Source organism: Myxine glutinosa, chromosome 13 (genome assembly GCF_964187855.1).
Source record: "Myxine glutinosa chromosome 13, kmMyxGlut1.1, whole genome shotgun sequence".
Lineage (NCBI taxonomy): Eukaryota > Metazoa > Chordata > Myxini > Myxiniformes > Myxinidae > Myxine > Myxine glutinosa.
Window position 1 is genome coordinate 11,559,344 of NC_136273.1, and position 22,548 is coordinate 11,581,891.

The window sequence follows — 22,548 nt, forward strand, 5'->3', positions numbered from 1 at the left end:
ACTCGGCCAGCAAACGAGCAAATTGTGCAGGATGTTAACTGGAATTAGTCGTGAAAAATATATCCAAATTCACAAAAATACACACCCACACAAATAAACAACATTTATTCCGTTTAACAGAACAAACATTTCCTCTATCATGACATGCATGTCTTCAAAATTATATGCCCAAGAGAAAAAGTAAAATTAATTAAAACTGCGGGCAGTGATGATCCGGGGACCATACCGCTCCATCCTGATTGGACGAGTGCGTGCTAGAGTCGTTAACAACGACAGTCCAGATCCGATTGTTCAAAATTTCAACTCAATCGATCGAAAAATGAACGCAGGGATGCATTTTAAAGGTGCAGTGGCACTAACTGAGTTGCCACGAATATGGCCACGAAATTGCCAATATGGCCATCACAAAATATTTTCCTTAATCAATTGGCTCATAGCATAACCAATCTGCAAGTATTTCATCCGAAGATGTATCTCTCAGGAATTTTAATTAAATAAGTCATTTATAAATCAACGAGTTAATTTATTAAATGATTAATCAATAAATCAATATTTTCCTTGACAGCCACATCCCTTGGTCAGTGTCATGTCCAAATATCAGCTTCCTTACTCAAAAAGGTGCCTGAGTTAATGTAATGTAATTACTGTAATAAGATTACTGCAATTACTGTAATGATTACTGTAATTACTGTAATTACCGGAACTGTAATTACTGTAATTACCTCAGGTAATTACTGTAATGTAATTACTGTAATGTAATAAGAAATGTACTTAATTAAATAAGTACGGGTTCCAACAACAAGTTCCAACAACAAGTTCCAACAAGTTCCAACAGCAAGTTCCAACAGCAAGTTCCAACAACAAGTTCCAACAACAAGTTCCAACAAGTTCCAACAAGTGCCAACAGCAAGTTCCAACAACAAGTTCCAACAACAAGTTCCAACAAGTTCCAACAGCAAGTTCCAACAAGTTCCAACAACAAGTTCCAACAACAAGTTCCAACAACAAGTTCCAACAGCAAGTTCCAACAACAAGTTCCAACAACAAGTTCCAACAGCAAGTTCCAACAACAAGTTCCAACAAGTTCCAACAACAAGTTCCAACAGCAAGTTCCAACAACAAGTTCCAACAACAAGTTCCAACAACAAGTTCCAGCAAGTTCCAACAGCAAGTTCCAACAGCAAGTTCCAACAAGTTCCAACAGCAAGTTCCAACAAGTTCCAACAACAAGTTCCAACAGCAAGTTCCAACAACAAGTTCCAACAGCAAGTTCCAACAACAAGTTCCAACAACAAGTTCCAACAGCAAGTTCCAACAACAAGTTCCAACAAGTTCCAACAACAAGTTCCAACAGCAAGTTCCAACAACAAGTTCCAACAACAAGTTCCAACAACAAGGTCCAACAAGTTCCAACAGCAAGTTCCAACAGCAAGTTCCAACAACAAGTTCCAACAAGTTCCAACAGCAAGTTCCAATAGCAAGTTCCAACAACAAGTTCCAACAAGTTCCAACGGCAAGTTCCAACAACAAGTTCCAACAGCAAGTTCCAACAACAAGTTCCAACAACAAGTTCCAACAAGTTCCAACGGCAAGTTCCAACAGCAAGTTCCAACAGCAAGTTCCAACAACAAGTTCCAACAACAAGTTCCAACAAGTTCCAACAAGTGCCAACAGCAAGTTCCAACAACAAGTTCCAACAACAAGTTCCAACAAGTTCCAACAAGTGCCAACAGCAAGTTCCAACAAGTTATTATCACATTGCAATGACCTCTAAACATTCCTAAACCAATATCCCATTAAAAAATCCCATTAAAATCCCATATTTTGTCACCCTTTGCATTGTTGAAAGCAATTAATTCCATAACTTAATATTACCTCTGGTTTATATATACTAGGGCGTGCCCGCACGTACGTGCTCGCCCGTACGTGCTTGCAAAAAACATGCGTGCAAACAACAACAAAACTTTGAAACCACAATCCAATCTCACTTGGTCATCACTCTGTCTATCTCTTTTTGTCTGTCTCTCTCTATGTGTCTGACTATCATCTTTATCTCTGTTTGTCTCTATGTCTCTCTCTCTTTCTCTCTCTGTCTATCTCTCTCTGTCTGTCTCTCTCTATGTGTCTGACTCTGACTATCATCTTTATCTCTGTTTGTCTCTATGTCTCTCTTTCTTTCTTTTTCTGTCTATCTCTCTCTGTCTGTCTCTCTTTCTCACTTTGTCTCACTCTGTCTATCTCTTTTTGTCTGTCTCTCTCTATGTGTCTGACTATCATCTTTATCTCTGTTTGTCTCTATGTCTCTCTCTCTTTCTCTCTCTGTCTATCTCTCTCTGTCTGTCTCTCTCTATGTGTCTGACTCTGACTATCATCTTTATCTCTGTTTGTCTCTATGTCTCTCTTTCTTTCTTTTTTCTGTCTATCTCTCTCTGTCTGTCTCTCTTTCTCACTTTGTCTCACTCTGTCTATCTCTTTTTGTCTGTCTCTCTCTATGTGTCTGACTATCATCTTTATCTCTGTTTGTCTCTATGTCTCTCTTTCTTTCTTTTTCTGTCTATCTCTCTCTGTCTGTCTCTCTTTCTCACTTTGTCTCACTCTGTCTATCTCTTTTTGTCTGTCTCTCTCTATGTGTCTGACTATCATCTTTATCTCTGTTTGTCTCTATGTCTCTCTTTCTTTCTTTTTCTGTCTATCTCTCTCTGTCTGTCTCTCTTTCTCACTTTGTCTCACTCTGTCTATCTCTTTTTGTCTGTCTCTCTCTATGTGTCTGACTATCATCTTTATCTCTGTTTGTCTCTATGTCTCTCTTTCTTTCTTTTTCTGTCTATCTCTCTCTGTCTGTCTCTCTTTCTCACTTTGTCTCACTCTGTCTATCTCTTTTTGTCTGTCTCTCTCTATGTGTCTGACTCTGACTATCATCTTTATCTCTGTTTGTCTCTATGTCTCTCTTTCTTTCTTTTTTCTGTCTATCTCTCTCTGTCTGTCTCTCTTTCTCACTTTGTCTCACTCTGTCTATCTCTTTTTGTCTGTCTCTCTCTATGTGTCTGACTATCATCTTTATCTCTGTTTGTCTCTATGTCTCTCTTTCTTTCTTTTTTCTGTCTATCTCTCTCTGTCTGTCTCTCTTTCTCACTTTGTCTCACTCTGTCTATCTCTTTTTGTCTGTCTCTCTCTATGTGTCTGACTATCATCTTTATCTCTGTTTGTCTCTATGTCTCTCTTTCTTTCTTTTTCTGTCTATCTCTCTCTGTCTGTCTCTCTTTCTCACTTTGTCTCACTCTGTCTATCTCTTTTTGTCTGTCTCTCTCTATGTGTCTGACTATCATCTTTATCTCTGTTTGTCTCTATGTCTCTCTTTCTTTCTTTTTCTGTCTATCTCTCTCTGTCTGTCTCTCTTTCTCACTTTGTCTCACTCTGTCTATCTCTTTTTGTCTGTCTCTCTCTATGTGTCTGACTATCATCTTTATCTCTGTTTGTCTCTATGTCTCTCTTTCTTTCTTTTTCTGTCTATCTCTCTCTGTCTGTCTCTCTTTCTCACTTTGTCTCACTCTGTCTATCTCTTTTTGTCTGTCTCTCTCTATGTGTCTGACTCTGACTATCATCTTTATCTCTGTTTGTCTCTATGTCTCTCTTTCTTTCTTTTTTCTGTCTATCTCTCTCTGTCTGTCTCTCTTTCTCACTTTGTCTCACTCTGTCTATCTCTTTTTGTCTGTCTCTCTCTATGTGTCTGACTATCATCTTTATCTCTGTTTGTCTCTATGTCTCTCTTTCTTTCTTTTTCTGTCTATCTCTCTCTGTCTGTCTCTCTTTCTCACTTTGTCTCACTCTGTCTATCTCTTTTTGTCTGTCCCTCTCTATGTGTCTGACTATCATCTTTATCTCTGTTTGTCTCTATGTCTCTCTTTCTTTCTTTTTCTGTCTATCTCTCTCTGTCTGTCTCTCTTTCTCACTTTGTCTCACTCTGTCTATCTCTTTTTGTCTGTCTCTGGGGTAGATGTAGGGATGGGTTCTTTTTAGGATCATGTTGCATCGAGCATTATTTTTCAAACAGTGTGACTATTAAGCCCACGCCAAAACCTCTGACATCCCACCATTAACACCTATTTTAAGCGTGCCGAATCAGTAAGCATCACCCCTTCTATGAGCCTCGACCAGAGGGTGGTTGTCACCCACAAACACTCGTCGCGAGCTGTTCCATTGTCTGTTGATTCCCATTCTGCTGTTTTTGTCTCATAATCAAGATAAATTTGGAACAGCCCTTAAACTAACACCAAGCAGATCAATTTTTTTTTTTAAATATAAAATCATTTTCTCATTAATTCATAATCATAAAATCATTTAATCCGTGTCACCCATGCTATTTATCTAGCAAATTTCGTCAAAAAAAAACAACAAGTTTTAGTTATGGCGGGAAAACTGAAAAAAAATTCTCTATTTAAAACGGGTGTACACGATTGTACACGTGTACGGACCTTACCGAACCTTACCGACCCGGCAAACAAATCGCCTCATGGTGCACTTCATGAGCCGACTTGCCCGCAGACCAGAGTAAGGCTCTTAACACCCAGCGTATACCGTACGCATATGCAAGCACACGAATAATAGAATCATTTAAACCGTTCCATCCGTGACTTTTACCTTGGACGGTCGTGACAAAAATACTTTTACACTCCTTGGATTACCTACGGAATGCAAGTCCCACACACCAAATCCTCCATCTTCAGAGTTCATATTTCATAATGGACAGATCCCCAAGACGTCATGCTTACATGCTCACCTTGGCGACGTCCACTCGAAATTTCAGCGGTGCCTCCATCTTGTCGCGGAAGTGGAGGGTGAGACTCAAGACGCCAATGGTCGGAAACAGGTTTTACAAAAGGTCACAACTTTATTAACTGGTTATTCACTTGATTCCATTTGCCAAATAATACCGCATTATTCAATGGCTGAGATTAACTCTTTTCCATGGTCCTTTTCGTTCGGCTGATGTTCCTCCGCCATGGTCCCGTTCGTCAGAGCTCCTCGCAGCAAGTCCTCTCGACTCCAGCCGCAGCTCCCGCTTATATGGACCAACTCGACTTAATCCTCTGTCCGCTGAACTCGTAATCTCCTCTCCGCCGACGTCACCGGTCGCCTTCCTGGCGCCAGCTAGCCCCCCCCTGCTGTGAGTTCCTTTTATCAAACAATAGGGGGGTGCTCCAGCCTGGGGCTGTGACCAGGTGTTTCAAGAGACCATCATGTTCGTGCACATTCCTAACTCATTTACAAACCCGTCCCCCACAGAGTTTGCATGTAAAATGCATCTGCTTTGTTACTAGGTCAACCAATAAGTTACCAGTGCCAATTAATAAGTTACACTGAATTACACTTCCACATAGCCTTATGCTGAAATCGTTTAAATTCATTTTTCCCTCATCAATCTACACTCAATACCCCATAATGACAAAGAGAAAACAGGATTTTAGAAAGTTTTGCAAATTTATTAAAAAAAAAAACTGAAATATCACATTGACATAAGTATTCAGACCCTTTGCTATGATACTTGAAATTTAGCCCAGGTGCCTCCCATTTCTCTTGATCATCTTTGAGATGTTTCTACACCTTGATTGGAGTCCACCTGTGGTAAATTCAATTGATTGGACATGATTTGGAAAGGGACACACCTGTCTATATAAGGTCTCACAGCTGACAATGCATATCAGAGCAAAAACCAAGCCATGAGGTCGAAGGAACTGCCTGCAGAGCTCAGAGACAGGATTGTGTCGAGGCACAGATCTGGGGAAGCCTACAAAAAATCTCCGCCGCATTGAAGGTTCCCAAGAGCACAGTGGCCTCCATAATTCTTAAATGGAAGAAGTTTGGAACAACCAGGACTCTTCCTGGAGCTGGCCGCCCGGCCAAACTGAACAGTCGGGGGAGAAGGGCCTTGGTAAGAGAGGTGACCAAGAACCCGATGGTCACTCTGGCTGAGCTCCAGAGATCCTGTGTGGAGATGGGAGAAACTTCCAGAAGGACAACCATCACTGCACCACTCCACCGATCTGGGCTTTATGGCAGAGTGGCCAGACGGAAGCCTCTCCTCAGTGAAAGACACATGAAAGCCGCTTGGAGTTTGCAAAAAAGCACCTAAAGGACTCTCAGACTGTGAAAAACAGGATTCTGTGGTCTGATGAAACCAAGATTGAACTGTTTGGCTTCCGTCTGGTGACAGTTGTTTGTCAGCGTGGTCATATAGATTTATTCATTAACTTAACAAGATAGTGTGAGGTGGAATAACCTGCCCGGTTACCAATCTGATTGATGTCAATATTGTCCTTAATGTCACTGAGTATCCATCGAGTTGCAAAGGTTTCAGCTCGTTACCTGCGCTCGCGAAGCGAAAAGCAGGCTTAGGTGTACGTGTGGCGTACATGTCTGCATTTTAAAAATTCATTTTCTCGGCAACCGTTGGTCCAATTGACACGAAATTTTAGCATAGGAGCGCCTGCGCCTCCATAATTATGGGAAAATTTTTTTATTCATAATTATGATGTCATAGGTCACGTGGTACGGACGCCATCTTGGAAAAATGTTACACATCTATATCTCCCAAACCGCTCAATGGAAACAATTGAAACATGGCTTATTGTCAAGTGCTCCCCATGGGGAATAACATATGTTGATGATGATGTCATCGGTACTTAATTATGACGTCATAATTTGACAAGTACAACGCTTGATTTGATCATTATGAATTTTTTTTCTCTACAATTCTTGATCCAATTGACATGAAAATTTCACCATAGGAGCACCTCCTCCTGTAGAATATTTTAATGATAATTATGACGTCATAGGTCACGTGGTACAGGCGCCATCTTGGAAAAAGTTTGCACCTCCATATCTCTGAAACCACTTGATGGAAAAAATTTAAACATGGCTCATTGTCAACTACTCCCCATGGGGAATACGATATTGTCGTGTGACTACCCTGTAGTGAACACTGCAGGGTGCCACAGATGACCAAACGAGCTTAACACTCTGAGGCGTTCAATTCAATATGACGGTATTCATTATACACGCGGGGAGGGAGTGGGGGAGATGCCGTAAGCGCTTACCTTCACGGAGCCTACCGGCAGTCTTCACACCTCGATAAATTAACTCAAACAACACACGTTTAAAATGTACAAAAATAAACAGGTTTAATGAAAGAAATGCTGGTAACAAAGAAAATGCATGATAAACTAAATTCCTAATTGGAGCGCTCCCACACACAGACTCGAATACAAACAAAGGATAAAATAACTGAAAATAAATATGTGTTATTTTGTGGCACTTATCTCAAATCGGCTCGTGTATCTCGTCAGGATTCATCAAAGATCGTCTGAGGCCTTGGCAGGAAATGCACGTTCGTTGGCACGCAGCGCGTGGGCGGGACAGAACCAGGCCTCCGTACACAGTTCGCTCTTCCAGCCACGCTTATTTCGTCGTTCTCACATGGGAAAGTGCAGCTCTCGGTCCGTGGCTCTTTCTCCTCACGACCACGATCAAGATGTCCTCCTCACGACCACTAGCAAGATGTCCTCCTCATGACCACTAGCAAGATGTCCTCCTCATGACCACTAGTAAGATCTCTGAACATGGCCGTTTGTGATGAATCCTCTGTGCGCAAGAGTGCAAAATGCGACAGTGCACCACCAGTTCCAAAAGGAGAAGGGCGAAAGGACGTCGATGCTGAGAGAGCCAAAATGTGACCGTTCGCCAACAAAGTCCAGAACGAGAAGAAACGAGAAGCTGTCGACACACGACCATCCACCACCAGACGCAAACTGAGAAGACCAAAATGACCGCCGCTTCAACTATTTTGTACGCGTGGCTCTGACGTCATCCGCTCCTGCTCCACCAAATCCCATCGTCCCTTCTTAGCAGTCCTCTGTGCCAATCAAATCCCTGTCCAATCACTGCTCTTTGGGCGTGTCTCCACAAAGCTGCCTGTCCTCTGCGTTCACCAAGTCGGTGTTATCCACGGTAATGCTTCATGCCTGATTTCCGGTTGGTTTTTAATTAGTGTGTTTAATGGGCGATTTCTGGCTCGGTGTCTGGTGCGCGGTGCGGTATCATAAGGAACAGAGGAATAAATTACAGAGGCAATTACAGACAGGGAATCAATTACCCATAATCCCTCGCTAATTAACAAGCCCCACCCCTCTGATGGGGACGAAGATACAAGCTTGCCCGACGTCCGATTTACACAAATTCCCTACTTCTGATACATCGAGGTTTCTTCTTCTTCACGACAGTCGGAGCACACTAATCTATACACTCTACCTGGACTAAGGTATCCCGAGCTCCCCCCCCCCCCACAAACATAACAATATGATAATGATGATGTCATCAGTACCTTTGTCATGACACCATAATTTTCCAAGTACAACACTTATCCAATCATTATAAAAAATATTAAAAATTCTCAGCAACTGTTGGTCTGATGGACATGTGTTACAGGCACCATCTTGGAAAAACCGAAAAATGTTGCACCTCTATATCTCCAAACCGCTGCATGGAAAAATTGAAACGTGTCTCATTGTAAAGAACTCCATATGGGAAATAAGTGTTGTTAGCAATGACGTGATTGGTGCCGTAATTATGACGTCATAATTCGACAGGCACAACGCTTAGTCTGATCAGTTTGAAATGTATTGAGCGTGATCTATGCAACAATTATATTAGAGAATATAAATTTATGATGTCATCGCTCACGTGGTTCCACGCGAAGTATTGACATGGGCATTGAGGAAGTTAGAAGTGGAGGAATGGTTGATCAGAGTTGTGATGGCAATGTACAAAAGAGCGTGCACAGCTGTAAGGACGAAGGACGGGAACAGTGGTGAGTTTGAGGTGAAGGTGGGAGTGCATCAGGGATCGGTACTAAGTCCACTACTATTTGTAGCTGTGATGGAGGTGCTGGCTCAGACCGTAAAGGAGGGTTTACCGTGGGAGTTGTTGTATGCAGATGATCTGGTGTTGATTGCGGAAAGTATGGATGGACTGAAGGAAAAGATGAACAAGTGGAAGGAAAGTATGGAGACAAAAGGTCTGAAGGTGAATATAGGAAAGACGAAGGTGATGGCAAGTGGTAAAGTATGTGGTGAGATGGAAAGAACTGGGAAGTGGCCATGTGCTGTGTGCAGGAAGGGTGTCGGAGTGAACTCCATTCAATGTACAATGTGCGCTGAGTGGGTTCATCAAAAATGTAGTGGTCTGAGAGGGTCATTAACCAGTGTGGCAGCTACATTCAAATGTAAGGTGTGCACAGAGGGAGCTGCAGATGGAGGAAATGTTGAGTTGGATCTTGGAGACGGCGTGAAGCTGGAAGGTGTGAAAACATTTTTGCTATCTCGGAGACATGCTGAATGGAGAAGGTGGATCAGACTCGGCAACGGTTGCTCGGGTGAGATGTGCATGGAAGAAGTTTCGGGAATTGAGTGGCGTGCTGATGAGGAGGGGAGTGTCGTTGAAGCTGAAGGGAAAGGTGTATGCTGCATGTGTGAGAAGTGTTATGATTTATGGGAGCGAGACATGGGTCATGAATGTAGAGCAGCAACGAAGGCTGGAAAGGGTGGAAATGCGAATGGTTCGGTGGATGTGCGGAGTGTCGCTGAGAGAGAGGAAGACAAATGATGAATTGCGAAAGATGATGGGAATAGAGCCTGTGATTGATGCTGTGAAGAGGAACAGGTTGAGATGGTTTGGTCATGTGTTGAGGAAGGATGAAAGTGACTGGTTGAGAAGAGTGATGGAAATGAACGTAGAAGGAAGTAGAGGACGGGGAAGACCGAGAAAGACTTGGCTAAAGACGGTGGAAGAAGACATGCGGGCAAGGGGGTTAACAAGGAGAGATGCAGAAAATAGGGCAAAATGGAGAAGATTGTCATGGGGACCGCAAGGCTAACCCCCGCTCTTGCAGGGAAAATGGCCTTAAAATGCATGTTGCTGTTGTTGTTTTTGCTCACGTGGTCTGGCAGCCATATTGGATCAAAAAAAAAACGTTCAAAAACAGAAAAGTTGGCTCGCACCAGGTTGACTGCACAGGGTCAGTATTCGATGAATACCATCTAGTTTTGCAAATTTGTTTATTCCAAACTAGTCAAAAGGTCTTCAGGATCAGGACAACAATTGCTTTTTTCTCTCAACAATTGCTTTTCAATTGCTCTTCAACAACTCTTTGAATGAAGAATTTGCGATATCCGTTAATGGGGTACTAAATTCACAAGAAATTCACTAATCAAATGGGTTGGGATTCCGTCAGGGCCGGAAGCTATATTGCGATTAATGTGCTGTAGGACTTTGTAGACATCATTTCCCTCTACTTCTGGACATGGACGTGGGGCTGGTACGTATGCCTGAAGTGTCGAGAAATCCAAAGGAGTAACAATTTCCGCAAAGTAGTCATTGGTGCAGTCGGCTATTGCTTGGTCATCCGTTAGGTCAACATGAGGGGGTGCTTCGATGGTAGGGTTGGAACTGATTCCAGTAGTCCTCATCCGGATTTTGGCTGTACCACTGTGCCGGGTTTGAAGATTTAAAATTCTGAACTCGATCATGATAGAAATGCTGTTTGGCCTTAACAATCAATTTAGAAATTTTATCCTTCACTTTCTTCCATTGCTCATTCATTTGACAAAAAAGCTGTTGACGCTTTTTAATAAGACTTTTAATAAATGTAGACGAGTTGTGGTGGGGAAGGGATTTGAAGGCTTGGATTGTGTAGGGCAGGAGCGGATTTGAAACCTTCAATTGGGAGGTGAAGGTCGAGGATTTGGGGTTTGGCGAGATGGATTGAAGAAGAAAGGGGGTACTGAGGACTTGAAGTCATATTTTACATTACGCCCAATTTCCACGGGTCCCTACCATTATGCTGTCAAATGACATTCCTGTCAACCTCCCTAAATATTCCACACTCTAATGGGAACTAATTTCCTTGGAACAGTCCAGTGGAACACTTGGTTTTCTGCTAATATATATATATATATATATATACATATATACAGTCACGTGAAAAAGTAAGTACACCCCATGTAAAGTTTTGACTTTTTCAACATATTTCAACATACAGCTATTTGATTTTCATTTCAACAATATTGATAGATAAAGGAGATATAATATAACAAATATCATGAAACATTTACATTTTGTCGTCCATTGTATGATTTCAATAAACATAAATGCAAATTTCGCATGTGGAAAAAGTAAGTACACCCTTGGCTCTAATAGGTGGTATTTCCCCCTTTGGCAGAAACAACCTCAAGTAGGCGTTTCTTATAACTGTCTACCAGTCTCTGACATCGACTGGGAGAAATTTTTGCCCACTTCTCCATGCATAATTCTTTCAGCTATGCGATGTTTGAGGGGTTTCTTGCATGCACAGCTCGTTTCAAATCCCCCCACAACATCTCGATGGGATTTAGATCCGGGCTTTGACTTGGCCATTCCAGAACCCTCCATTTCTTTCTTTTCAGCCTTTTCTTGGTGGATTTACTGGTATGTTTAGGGTCATGTCATGTTGCAAGGTCCACCTTCGGTTGAGCTTCAACTTTCCAACAGATGGCCTCACATTATCCTCAAGCACCCTCTGGTACAATGAAGAATTCATAGTGGATTATATGATGGTGAGCTGCCCAGGCCCTGATGCAGCAAAGCTGCCCCGAACCATAATATTTCCACCACCATGCTTTCCAGTTGGTATCAGGTTCTTGTGGTCAAAATGCTGTCTTTGGTTTTCGCCAAACATGTCTTCTGGTACTGTGGCCAGATAGCTCTACCTTTGACTCATCTGGCCAGAGCACATTGTTCCAGAAGTGCTGGTCTTTGCTAAGGTGTTCATTGGCAAACTTTAGTCTTGCCCTGATGTTCTTTCTGGACAGCAAAGGTTTCCTCCTGGCACACCTCCCATGTAGATCAAATTTGTGCAGCCTCTTTCTCATGGTAGACTCGTGCACTTTGACATCAACAGTGGCAAGAGCTACCTGTAGGTCCCGTTATGACAATCTGGGGTTCTTCGAGACTTCTTTCAACATCTTGCGGTCTGCTCTCGGGCTGAACTTGCTGGGGCGGCCTGGCTAGAACAAGTTGGCAGTTGCTTGGAATCTTCTCCACTTGTAGATGATCTTCCGGACAGTCGATTGATTGATTTCAAATTGTCTGGAGATTTTAAAATCCCTTCCTCGACTCGTAGGCATCTATAACCTTCTTTCTGAAGGCCTCAGAGAGCTCTTTTGATCTAGGCATGGTGACGCCGCACACTTCAACAACAAAGAGCAAACCAAACTAAATGTCTGAGGTTTAAATAAAACAGGTTCCTCCAAGATCCTCTCTAACGATGTTCTAATCATTTGCACCTGAGCTGGTGCACCTGATTCAAATTTTAGGTATTTGAAGTAGTGATAAATGTAGGGGTGTACTTACTTTTTCCACATGCGAAATTTGCATTTATGTTTATTTAAATTATACAATGGACTACAAAATGTAAATGTTTCATGATATTTGTTATATTATATCACCTTTATCTCTCAATATTGTTGAAATGAAGATCAAATAGCTGTATGTTGAAATATGTTGATAAAGTCAAAACTTTACATGGGGTGTACTTACTTTTTCACGTGACTATATATATATATATATATATATATATATATATATATATATATATATATATATATATATATATATATATATATATATATATCTATATATATATATATATATATATATATATATATATATATATATACAGGGGGCTGCAAAAGTAGGTATACAGTATTGAAAAACAAAACGTGTGCACAAAACGTATTTTATTGATTATACAAGCATATCAATAATAACATATCAATCATAGACATATCAATAATAAACATATTAATCCCTCAAATGTTCAAACTGTTTGCCCCCGGCATTCACACACTCCACTAGTCGAGTGTGGACACCCATGCACACTCTGGCACAAAGGTCTTTATCAGCATCAATTTCCTGGCAAGCCTCCCGTATGAACTGAATCATGGCATCAACATAACGTGGCTTGCGTGCGAAAACCCTGTCTTTTACACATCCCCAGAAAAAGAAGTCCATAGGGGTGAGATCCGGCGAACGTGGTGGCCAGTCAACGGCTCCCCGACGTCCAATCCACCTGTTGGGAAATTCTTTGTCAAGTAGTCAAGAAATTTGTCAATTCCCACTTCACCTGCAAATAATAGATGTATTACAGAAAAAATTACGAAAATAAAAATATAAAAAATGGTAATAATGATTTTAATGAATTAAATGAATTCTAGTATTAAATGAATCCTAGCACCACTATTATAATACTGGTAATACTGGTATAATCCTTACTGTATACCTACTTTTGCAGCCCCCTGTATATATATATATATATATATATATATATATATATATGTATGTATGTATGTATGTATATATATATATATTGTAACGGATTTGAGAATCCTGTAATTTTGGTAAATATCACCCTCTGTAAATAGTAATTCTTGCAAATACCTCCGTTTTGTGTGAAAGATCAAAGGTCGTCCTTTTAGTTAGTCCATCGCATGCACTTAGAAAATCATAGACCTCTCTATAGTTATTTCTTATTCTATGTTAGTTTAAGGCTCTGTTTCCCATTAATTGACACTGCATTGCACCAGATCAAATAAGATAGATCCCCTACAATATCGCCGTGGCCTCCCAAAGCGCCAGCACCGCGGCGTTCGCCACCGTTGCATTGGGTGGGGTTATTGGCATCACCATCGCCCCTTTCAATTGCCAACTGCATTTGCCCTCCATTACGGCATGCTCTAACTCGGGGAAGAAAGGCGTGTCTCCACCTCGTCATCAGAAGGAGGAGTGAGCCAGCCCCGATCAACCAACCAAGGATATGGGGTTTGGCCTGAGAGGGCGGAGAGAGAGCGTTCGAGGAGGTTCGCGAAAGTTCCATGGGCGTGGTTATATAACCTGTCGCGCGGAGCCCCCCACAGGAGTCCACCGGAGTTCAGTTCAGAGAGTTCAGTTGAGGAGGAGAGAGTGAGTTCTGGAGAGGAAAGCGCATAACCAAGGAGCACAAGGTGAATGAGAATCGGCACGCCCTGCTCGCGATACCAACCAGCACTCTGAGGAACAACAAGTGCGGGCACGCGAACCTCGACGTGCCGCGCTCCTCGGATCTCTCTGTCACCCGTTCTGTGAACCAGAGTGCGAGGAGTCGGAGCTGTCACCTCCAGCCCTGCCGTTTGCACGGACCTGAACCTTCTCATGCCTCCACCCATTCCTGTCATTCCATCCTTTTGTGTACATGAGTTTGTTTTGTGTGTCTTGTCCCTGGGAATAAGTTAAGCTTGTATAAGTAGAATTGCACTGTCTTCTTCTTCTTCTTCTTCTGTAAATTGCTTTCATTTTCTTCCTTCTCCCTTGGTTTCTTTGATTGTGTAAATAGTAATTAGTAATAAATCCCTGTTCTTCCTACCTTTGCCTTCTTTTCTTCACATCCGTTCATCTTTCTGATTTCCATAATTGAACACCTGTGGCACGATTTGGCCAACGCATAAGAATCGGGTTTAGTACTTGCTAATGGTTCGAACCGCGGGCTGCTAACCCGCTCAGCAAATAACATCTTGTCCGTGGTTTCGAACGGGGCTATCCACCGGCTTCGTGGAGAGGTTGGCGGAGGTGTACGGGACTCCCTTGACCAATCACCTCGGCCAATCTCACCCCACGAAGAAGTGGGATAGTTTCAGGACCGGGGAGACAGCCAGCTTAACAGGACAAGGGGCTAACCACCCCTTGCTAACGGGAGAGCCGTCCCCCGTTTCCGTAACAATTGGTGTCGGGAGCGAGATTCGGACCCGAAGTGCATTTAACGCACTCAAAATTATGAGTGGCCAAAATTTTATTTTATATCCTAAATTTTAAAATTGTGCCATGGATAATCAAGGCGACCGGATGCCGGTGGGGGAGTTAGAAGAAGAGGTAGAGTCGACCCAGGACCAAGGGGAGGATTTGGGAGCAATGGAGGAGCGCAATACGCATTGGGTTGCGGGGGTTTCAGGCGCACGAGATGGCGGCGCCTCGCATGAGGTGGGAGGCGCACAAAATGGCGGCGCTTCGCACGTGGTCGCGGCAGCCGAGCCCGAGATGCCGGAGCACATGAGAGTATTTATGATGCAAATAATGGCCAAATTAGACAACCAAAAGGAAGAAACGAGGGCTCAGGGTGAGCAAATGGAAAACCAAATTGGGGGATTGGAAAACAGAATGGGGGAGCGTTTAGAAAACCAAATCAGGGGATTGAGAGACGGGTTAAGTAATATGGAAAATCAAATTGGGGGGCTAGAAAGCCAAATCGGGGGGCTCGAAGGTAAATTGGGGGGCCAACTGGAGGACATGGGTAATCAAATTTGGGAAATGAAGGAGGGGTTAATGGGGTTGGAAAATAGAATGGCTGCCCAGGAGAACCAGATGGAGGGGGTGAAGAATGGGTTAGGGGGGTTAGAAAACACTATGGAAGGCAAATTGAGGGAAATAGGGGAGCAATCTGCCTGGGAAATTAAACAAATGGGAGATCAGATAGAGGAGGTGAAAATCGGGTTAGAAACCAAATTGGATGCCCAGAGGAATGATTTGGAACAGATGAGGGCAGCATCTACCAAAGAGATGGGAGAAATGGGGGAGGAGATCAGACGAGGTGTGAGCGAGGAGGTCGCGGGGGTACGCGAGGACGTAAAGCGAGGTGAGGAGCGTATGGAGAAAGAGGTGAGAAATAGGACGGCTAGGTTACAGGGGGGCATAGAGGATCTGACGAGGGGAGTAGAACAGCTGACGGTGGGACAAAAGGAATTAGTGGAGCAAGTGGAAAAGAACACTGCAATAATCGGGGGGTTAAAGGTACTCTAGTAATGATCTACCTTTATGTAGGTACTCTAGTAATTACTAGCAATTATTCCAAGACACCGCAATGGTTTTGTATTTTTCAACACACAGTTATATATAATTTGTAGGAGAAATCTTTTTCTTTCTAATTATATGAAGACATATACCTGTATTGATGATTAAATAAACATTGGTGTGCTTTGAGCTACCTGTGAATACTGTGTTTGTCGAACTTTATGAATGGCCGACATACGAGTATCCTTTCCATTCAACTCGATCATTTAAAATGTCACGTCCATTCGGGTTTTCTAACAAAAGTGTAGAAATTAATTACAACATGAGGCACTTTGATAGATCTTACATTTTAAAAAGTATTTTATTTCTGCTTTTGCCCCCAGGTATAATTAACAGAAACCTAGAGTGCTGCGAGATTGTCTCTACGTCTCACCTGTCCTGGACTTGTAAGATCCTGGAGGTAATAACATCCTTTGTTAAACCAATGCACCTAATTGCTCATTATATTAATAACCACACTTTCACCCTAAACCTATGGTAATTGTTAACACAATCTGCCATTATTATTATTACTTGTGTAAGTGAAGACTCACAAGTATGTTTATTTCCTGTGCATGTTTGTTTGCCTACCTGTTAGTCGCCGACAGGTCACAATTCCACATCGGTTTTCACAAAACTCAACCTAAGTAGAGCTAGTCAAAAGCAAAACCCCTATTGTTTCTGAGGTCAAAAGGTCACAGCATGGTCATGTTTCCTGACATACTTTTGGAGATAACTTGGCACTGTAATTGTTGAGGCCTAGTTTGCAACACTACATTCTACTCGAACAACACTTTAAAATCAGTAGTTGGTCAATTACTTCCGGTCAGCCATTTTGTCAAGCAGTCAAGATCAAAAATTTGGACCTGAAGGTTGAATTTCTGAATCATCAATTTTCATCCTATTGATTTGAAGTTTGAACACGATTTGCACATTGGTTCACGAGAAATCAGAACGATGGATTCTGATTGAGTGGTGGAGAACCATGAATCAGATCAGAACACAACAGAATCAGATCTGAACAGAATCAGATCAGAACAGCTCAAATCAGAATCAGAACGACACAGATTTGTCAGTCCGTGCTTGTGACCATTCAAGATCCTCTGGTGTACCTTCCTGAAAAAAACATGGGGGGGGGGGGGGGGGGGCGGGCAAGTGACTATATTGCACAAAAATGTTCAATGAAGAAATGGGTAGGTGAAAACAAAAAGGCAGCTCTGTCTACTGTAACGCCATGGCTTGCAAAAGCAGCCTGAATAGCGTTCACGAACCGCTAGATATGGTAAATTTCGTCAGATTTCACTCCAGATTTGGACATTATTTAGTCTACAAGATCCAATCCTTATATCTGAATCCAGATTTCGATGATATGCTTCAATTATGTAATGATGATCTATCGTTTTTCTAAATCAAGGCACATTTGAGAAGGCCGAAACAAAATGGCGGCTCAAGAACCCAGCGAGGTGCAGTGGGATGACCAAAATGGTGGGCCGCCATATTGGGACACCACCACATTTGGTTTTTTTCTTATGAGCACCTCGTTAATCATCTTCAAAAAGGATGTTATAACACACCCAAACACCCAGTTTTCATCCTTGTAATCTGTTTGAGGTCCAGGTGTATGCATGCAAAGTTTGGGGCCGCTAGGTTTAATGGTTTTGGAGTTATGGAGGAGACGGACGGATGGACGGACAAACACTGCCTTTTACTATTATAGATAATATACAAGATAAGATGGCAAATGTGCAATACAATAACCATACGATAATGATGAAATTAAACTCCACCAGCTGTTTGGACTTCTGGGACATATATATATCTATCTATAATTCCAGTAATCTCTGTACGTTTGTACGTTTGTACGTTTGTCTGTCTGTGACCGCTGTTTCTCGACAACCACGGGTCCGATATACTTTTAACTTGCCAGGTATATTGCTGGGGACCCGAGGATGTGCCTTTTCAAGGTTTCATATTAATCGGACAATTACTTACCGAGCTATGTACAAAAAACGATTCAACCAATCAGAGAGCAGCGAACGATCGCGTGTGCCGGCGTTGCGAATGGACCAAACCATTCCATGTAAATAGAGGGGGGGGTTCTGTGGTCGTTGCGAATGGACGAAACCATTTCATGTAAATAGAGGGGGGGGATTGTCACTGTACTCGCAAGCCGTTCGCCGTTCGCTTTGGCGTTGCGAATGGACCAAACCATTTCATGTAAATAGAGGGGGGGGGATATAATTTTAGATAGATATATAGTACGGGCATATATATAGTACGGGCATGCCCTAGTATATACATTAACAGCAATTTAAAACAAATCCACAGTAGATGTCTCTTTTTATTTACATCTAAATATATTCACTGTATTAAATATATAAATAGTTAAATAAATAAATGAAGATTTCACAATATCAAGTTATTTTGTCATTCTCTGGGGTAGATGCTGCTTCTGAGAGACACAGGTGTCTTCAAAATCTCCAGGATTTTGACTTTTTCTTGACAGGTTGATGAGGAACACCTGCAAAATTGCCTCACGAAGAAGAACATGATGGTACGGAGGGAGAGTGTGAACACCCCTTTGAGCAAGGTGCAGACAGAAGACAACAGGGACGCCCTTGTAAAGGTATTTTGTTGCGACCCCAACTTAATTGATCTCTCATCAACAACTGCATTATCCTTCAGTCAGTTTATGATTTTCCTTCCTTATTTAGTTAAAACTCAGTAAATCCTGAAGATGATACATCAGGGAATGAATCTTACTATCATTTCTCTTTAACGACCACAATTATTACCACATTCTTCGGGGGGTTGACCGGTGATGTTTCGTCCCAAATCTTCAACAAACTGGCTGGACAGGCCTGATGTTCGACGAAGGTCAGAGCAGGAACCTGGAATTTATTTGGCCAGGGTGCCGGCGGTAGCTCACACACTCTTCAGAAAGGGACTCTTGACATCCACCAGATAATATCGGCAGACAGGACGCAAGTTTAACGTGCATCCGAAGGATAGCTCACACACATTGATGAATCACCCTGCCAGTGAAACACCAGGATGACATTCCCCCGCCCCTCCCCCTTCCTGTGCTTCCTTCCCCGAAGCCCTCTCCCTCCCACAGATCTCTCGATGTCCCTGCTCTCAAATGTTGCACTTATGTGCTTCCCCCTCTCTCCCCATCTTGTCTCCCGCTCCCTTTATCTTATGTTTTATGTGTCAGTTTGTCTTTTTGTGATTCATGTTAGGTCTTACACGAGCCTCGATCTTGTATACAAAAAACAAACAAAAAAAACAACAACAAAAAAAAACATCCAGGTTAGACAGCTGAGAGGCGAGTTTGCATACCTCTATGACATCCTGTCAGCCCATCAAAAGGAAATGAATGAATGAATAACAGAAATACATAGGGTTTGATGAAACAATATTGTCGCGTTGATGGCAACCTACCAACAGGACGCAATTGCACCCAGGAAGTTGCGTCATGCTGAAACCGCTGAGACATCAGTTTTTTTTTTTTTTTTTTTTTTTTTTTTTTTTTGTATACAAGATCGAGGCTCGTGAAAGAGCGAACATTAATCACACAGAAAGACAAACAGACACACAAAACAAATAACATCGGGAGCGGTAGACAAGATGGGGAGAGAGGGGGAAGGACACAAAAACAACATTTGAGAGCAGGGACCGAGAGACATGGAGACATCGAGAGAACTGTGGGAAGGAGAGGGCTTTGGGGGGGAGGCATGGGAAGGGGGGGGGGGGGGGGAGGTGGGAGAGGTATAAAACATATGGACACTGCCAAGACTTCCAGGAAAGAAGTTGGAATTTCAAACAAGGTGGATCTGGGGTGAATTAGTGGGGGTAGAAAAGATCAAGGTTTTGGATGGGGGAAGATAAGAGATGGTGGTGAACAGCTGTTTTGAAGACCTGGAGGGAGGAGTGTGATTGAAGTGAGTGTGGGAGTTTGTTCCAGAGGCGGGAGAAAAGAGGAATGAAAGAGTGAAGGTGAGCAGAGAGCCGAGATTTCGGCAGTTTAACCATCAGAGGGTGGCTGGCAGATCTTGTGCGACCTGTAGGAATATTTGGGGGACAGAGCACAGAGAGAGCTGGGGGAGCAAGGCCGGAGAGGAGTCGGTAGAAGACAGAAAGACCACCTACCTGCCTGCGGTGAGTGAGTGAAAGGCCCTCAGAGATAGCTTCATCGCGGGAGATTCCAATGATTCTGAAAGCTTTGGATTCAACAGCGTGAAGCCGAGCCAGGTGTGAGGCAGGAGCACCAGCCCATAGGGGAGAACAGTATTCCATTGAGCTGCGGATGAAAGCCTTGTATGTGGTGAGGAGCTCAGGTGTGCCTAGGAAGGACTTCGCACGACGGAGGATGCCCAGTCGGCGACTGGCTTTGGAGGCCAGCTTGGAAATGTGGTTTTCCCAAGAAAGATCATGGCAGATGGTGAGACCCAAAAGCTTGAGCGACAGAACTTCTTGGAGAGGATTGTTGAGAAAGTAGATGGGAGGGTTGTCCAGTCGATCTTTTCAGAGAGACATAGTAAGAGTGTGAGATTTGTCAGGATTGAAAGACATGTTCCACATGTTTGACCAGTCTGTGATTTTGTCCAGGTCTTCAGAGAGTGAGGAGGCTGCAGACTGCCGATCTGAGGGAAGAGGAATGGAGCGGCAGAGAGTGGAGTCATCAGCAAAGAGATACAGAGGATTTTCCAGAGAGTCGGAGAGATCATTGATAAAGACCAGAAAAAGCACAGGGCCCAGCACACTGCCTTGGGGAACTCCAGCCTGAACGGGAAGGGGAGATGAGAGAAATCCATTCAGGGCCACACGTTGACTACGACCAGAGAGGAAGTCCGCAAGCCATGCATGGAGATTTCCATGGATACCATAGGAGGAGAGTTTGGTGAGCAGAGCTGGGTGCCAGACCGTATCGAAGGCACGTGATATATCAAGGGAGACAGCTCTGATTTCCTGTTTGGCATTGAGGACCTCCATCCATTGTTGAGACAGCAGAAGCAGCATGTCCAGAGTAGAGTGACCTGGTCTGAAACCAAATTGATGATCAGAGATCAAGCCATTGGAGAAGAGGAAAGATTTCATATCCGAAGCAATGATGGATTCCATGACTTTGCTGATAATTGGGAGCAGGCTGATTGGTCTGTAGTTGCAAGGATCTGTTTTTGCACCTTTTTTGTGTAAAGCGGTAATGTTTGCTGATTTCCAGGATGCTGGCAGATGACCTTGAGCAAACGATAGGGTGAAAAGAACAGAGAGAGGGTGAGATAGAGCGGCAGAGCAGGATTTTAGGACCCGTGGGCTGATGCCATCTGGTCCAGTTGCAGAATCAGAGTCGAGGTTTGACAAAAACTCCTCCACCTTGTCAGGAGAGAAGGTCACAGAGTCCAGGAGCAGTTTGGTTCGACTGGGAAAGGTGGGAACAGAGAGAGATGGGTTTGGGACTAAGGATTTTGAGGCAAACACAGAGTTGAGGCATTCGGCTTTGTCACGTGCGATGTCAACTGTGTGGCCATTTGAGGTAAGGGAGGGGATGGATGGGGAACAAACACCAGAAACGGATTTGACCAGACACCACCAGGATTTGGAGGAAGGAGACAGGTTTGAGAGTTCATTGTTGAGTGAGGAGAGATAGTGCTTCCTGGCACTCCTGAGGGTAGACACACACTTGTCCGAGCTTGGTGGAAGGAACTGAGATTTCCTTCAGTTGGATTAGCCTTCCAAGAGGCAAAGGCAAGTTGTTTCAGGGCAACTGCCTCACCACAAGATTCAGTGTACCATGGACGGGAGGAAGGGTAAGACAACTGAAGGCGAGATGGGATAAATCTGTGCATGAGAGAGATCAGTTTGCTTTGGAAGAATTCCCAGGAAGAATTGATGTCAGAGGCAGTGGAGATGGGAGACCAATCCAGACGATTGATGGCTGCTTGAAGACCGTCCCAGTCGGCCTGAGTGAAATGCCAGACTCGTCGACGCTGAGGAGGCTCTCTGAGAATGGCCAGAGAGATGTCCACTTTGACAAGCACATGATCAGAAGAACCGATTGGAGCAGAAGAAGAGCAGCAGACATTAGCAGGGAAGTTAGTCATAACCAAGTCTAGAAGAGAAGATACTCCATTGGCTGAGATCCGGGTCGGGAAATTGACAGATTGTGTCAATCCCAGAGAGTCACAGAAGTCCTTTGCTGAGGTGCCATGACTGGTGAGAGAGGAACCCACACCCAACCAGGTGGCATGATGACAATTGAAGTCACCACATATGAGGAAGAGAGAGTTGGGATGAGTGGATAGAAGTTGGTCCATGTTGTCAGACAGTGAAATGTAGATGGAGTCATCACTGTTTGGGGGACGGTACAGAACACATATGAACAAAAGGTGGGAGCGGAGAGGAAGCCGTAGCCAGAGGTACTCCTGGGGGTGAGGAGGAGAGAGGGCAGTGGAAGGAGAGTGAGGAAGAGAGTTTTTGATAAAGATAGCCACCCCACCACCAGGCCGAGGCTCAGGTCTATCATACCAGAGGAGGGAGTAACCAGGAAGAGATATTAAGGAATCAGAGACATCTTGAAGGAGGAAAGTCTCTGTTAAGCAG

General features: G+C 43.3%; 1 protein-coding gene across 2 annotated transcripts in view; it reads left to right on the forward strand.

Annotated features, from left to right (window-relative positions):
• The window catches only part of LOC137438599 (unconventional myosin-VIIa), a 218,201-nt gene that overhangs the window by 56,113 nt on the left and 139,540 nt on the right, over positions 1-22,548 (forward strand). For both annotated transcript variants that reach the window (XM_068133783.2, XM_068133784.2), the window contains exons 9-10: positions 16,290-16,366; positions 18,452-18,571. In XM_068133783.2, coding sequence (XP_067989884.2) covers positions 16,290-16,366; positions 18,452-18,571 — 197 coding nt within the window. The remainder of the gene's footprint in view (positions 1-16,289; positions 16,367-18,451; positions 18,572-22,548) is intronic.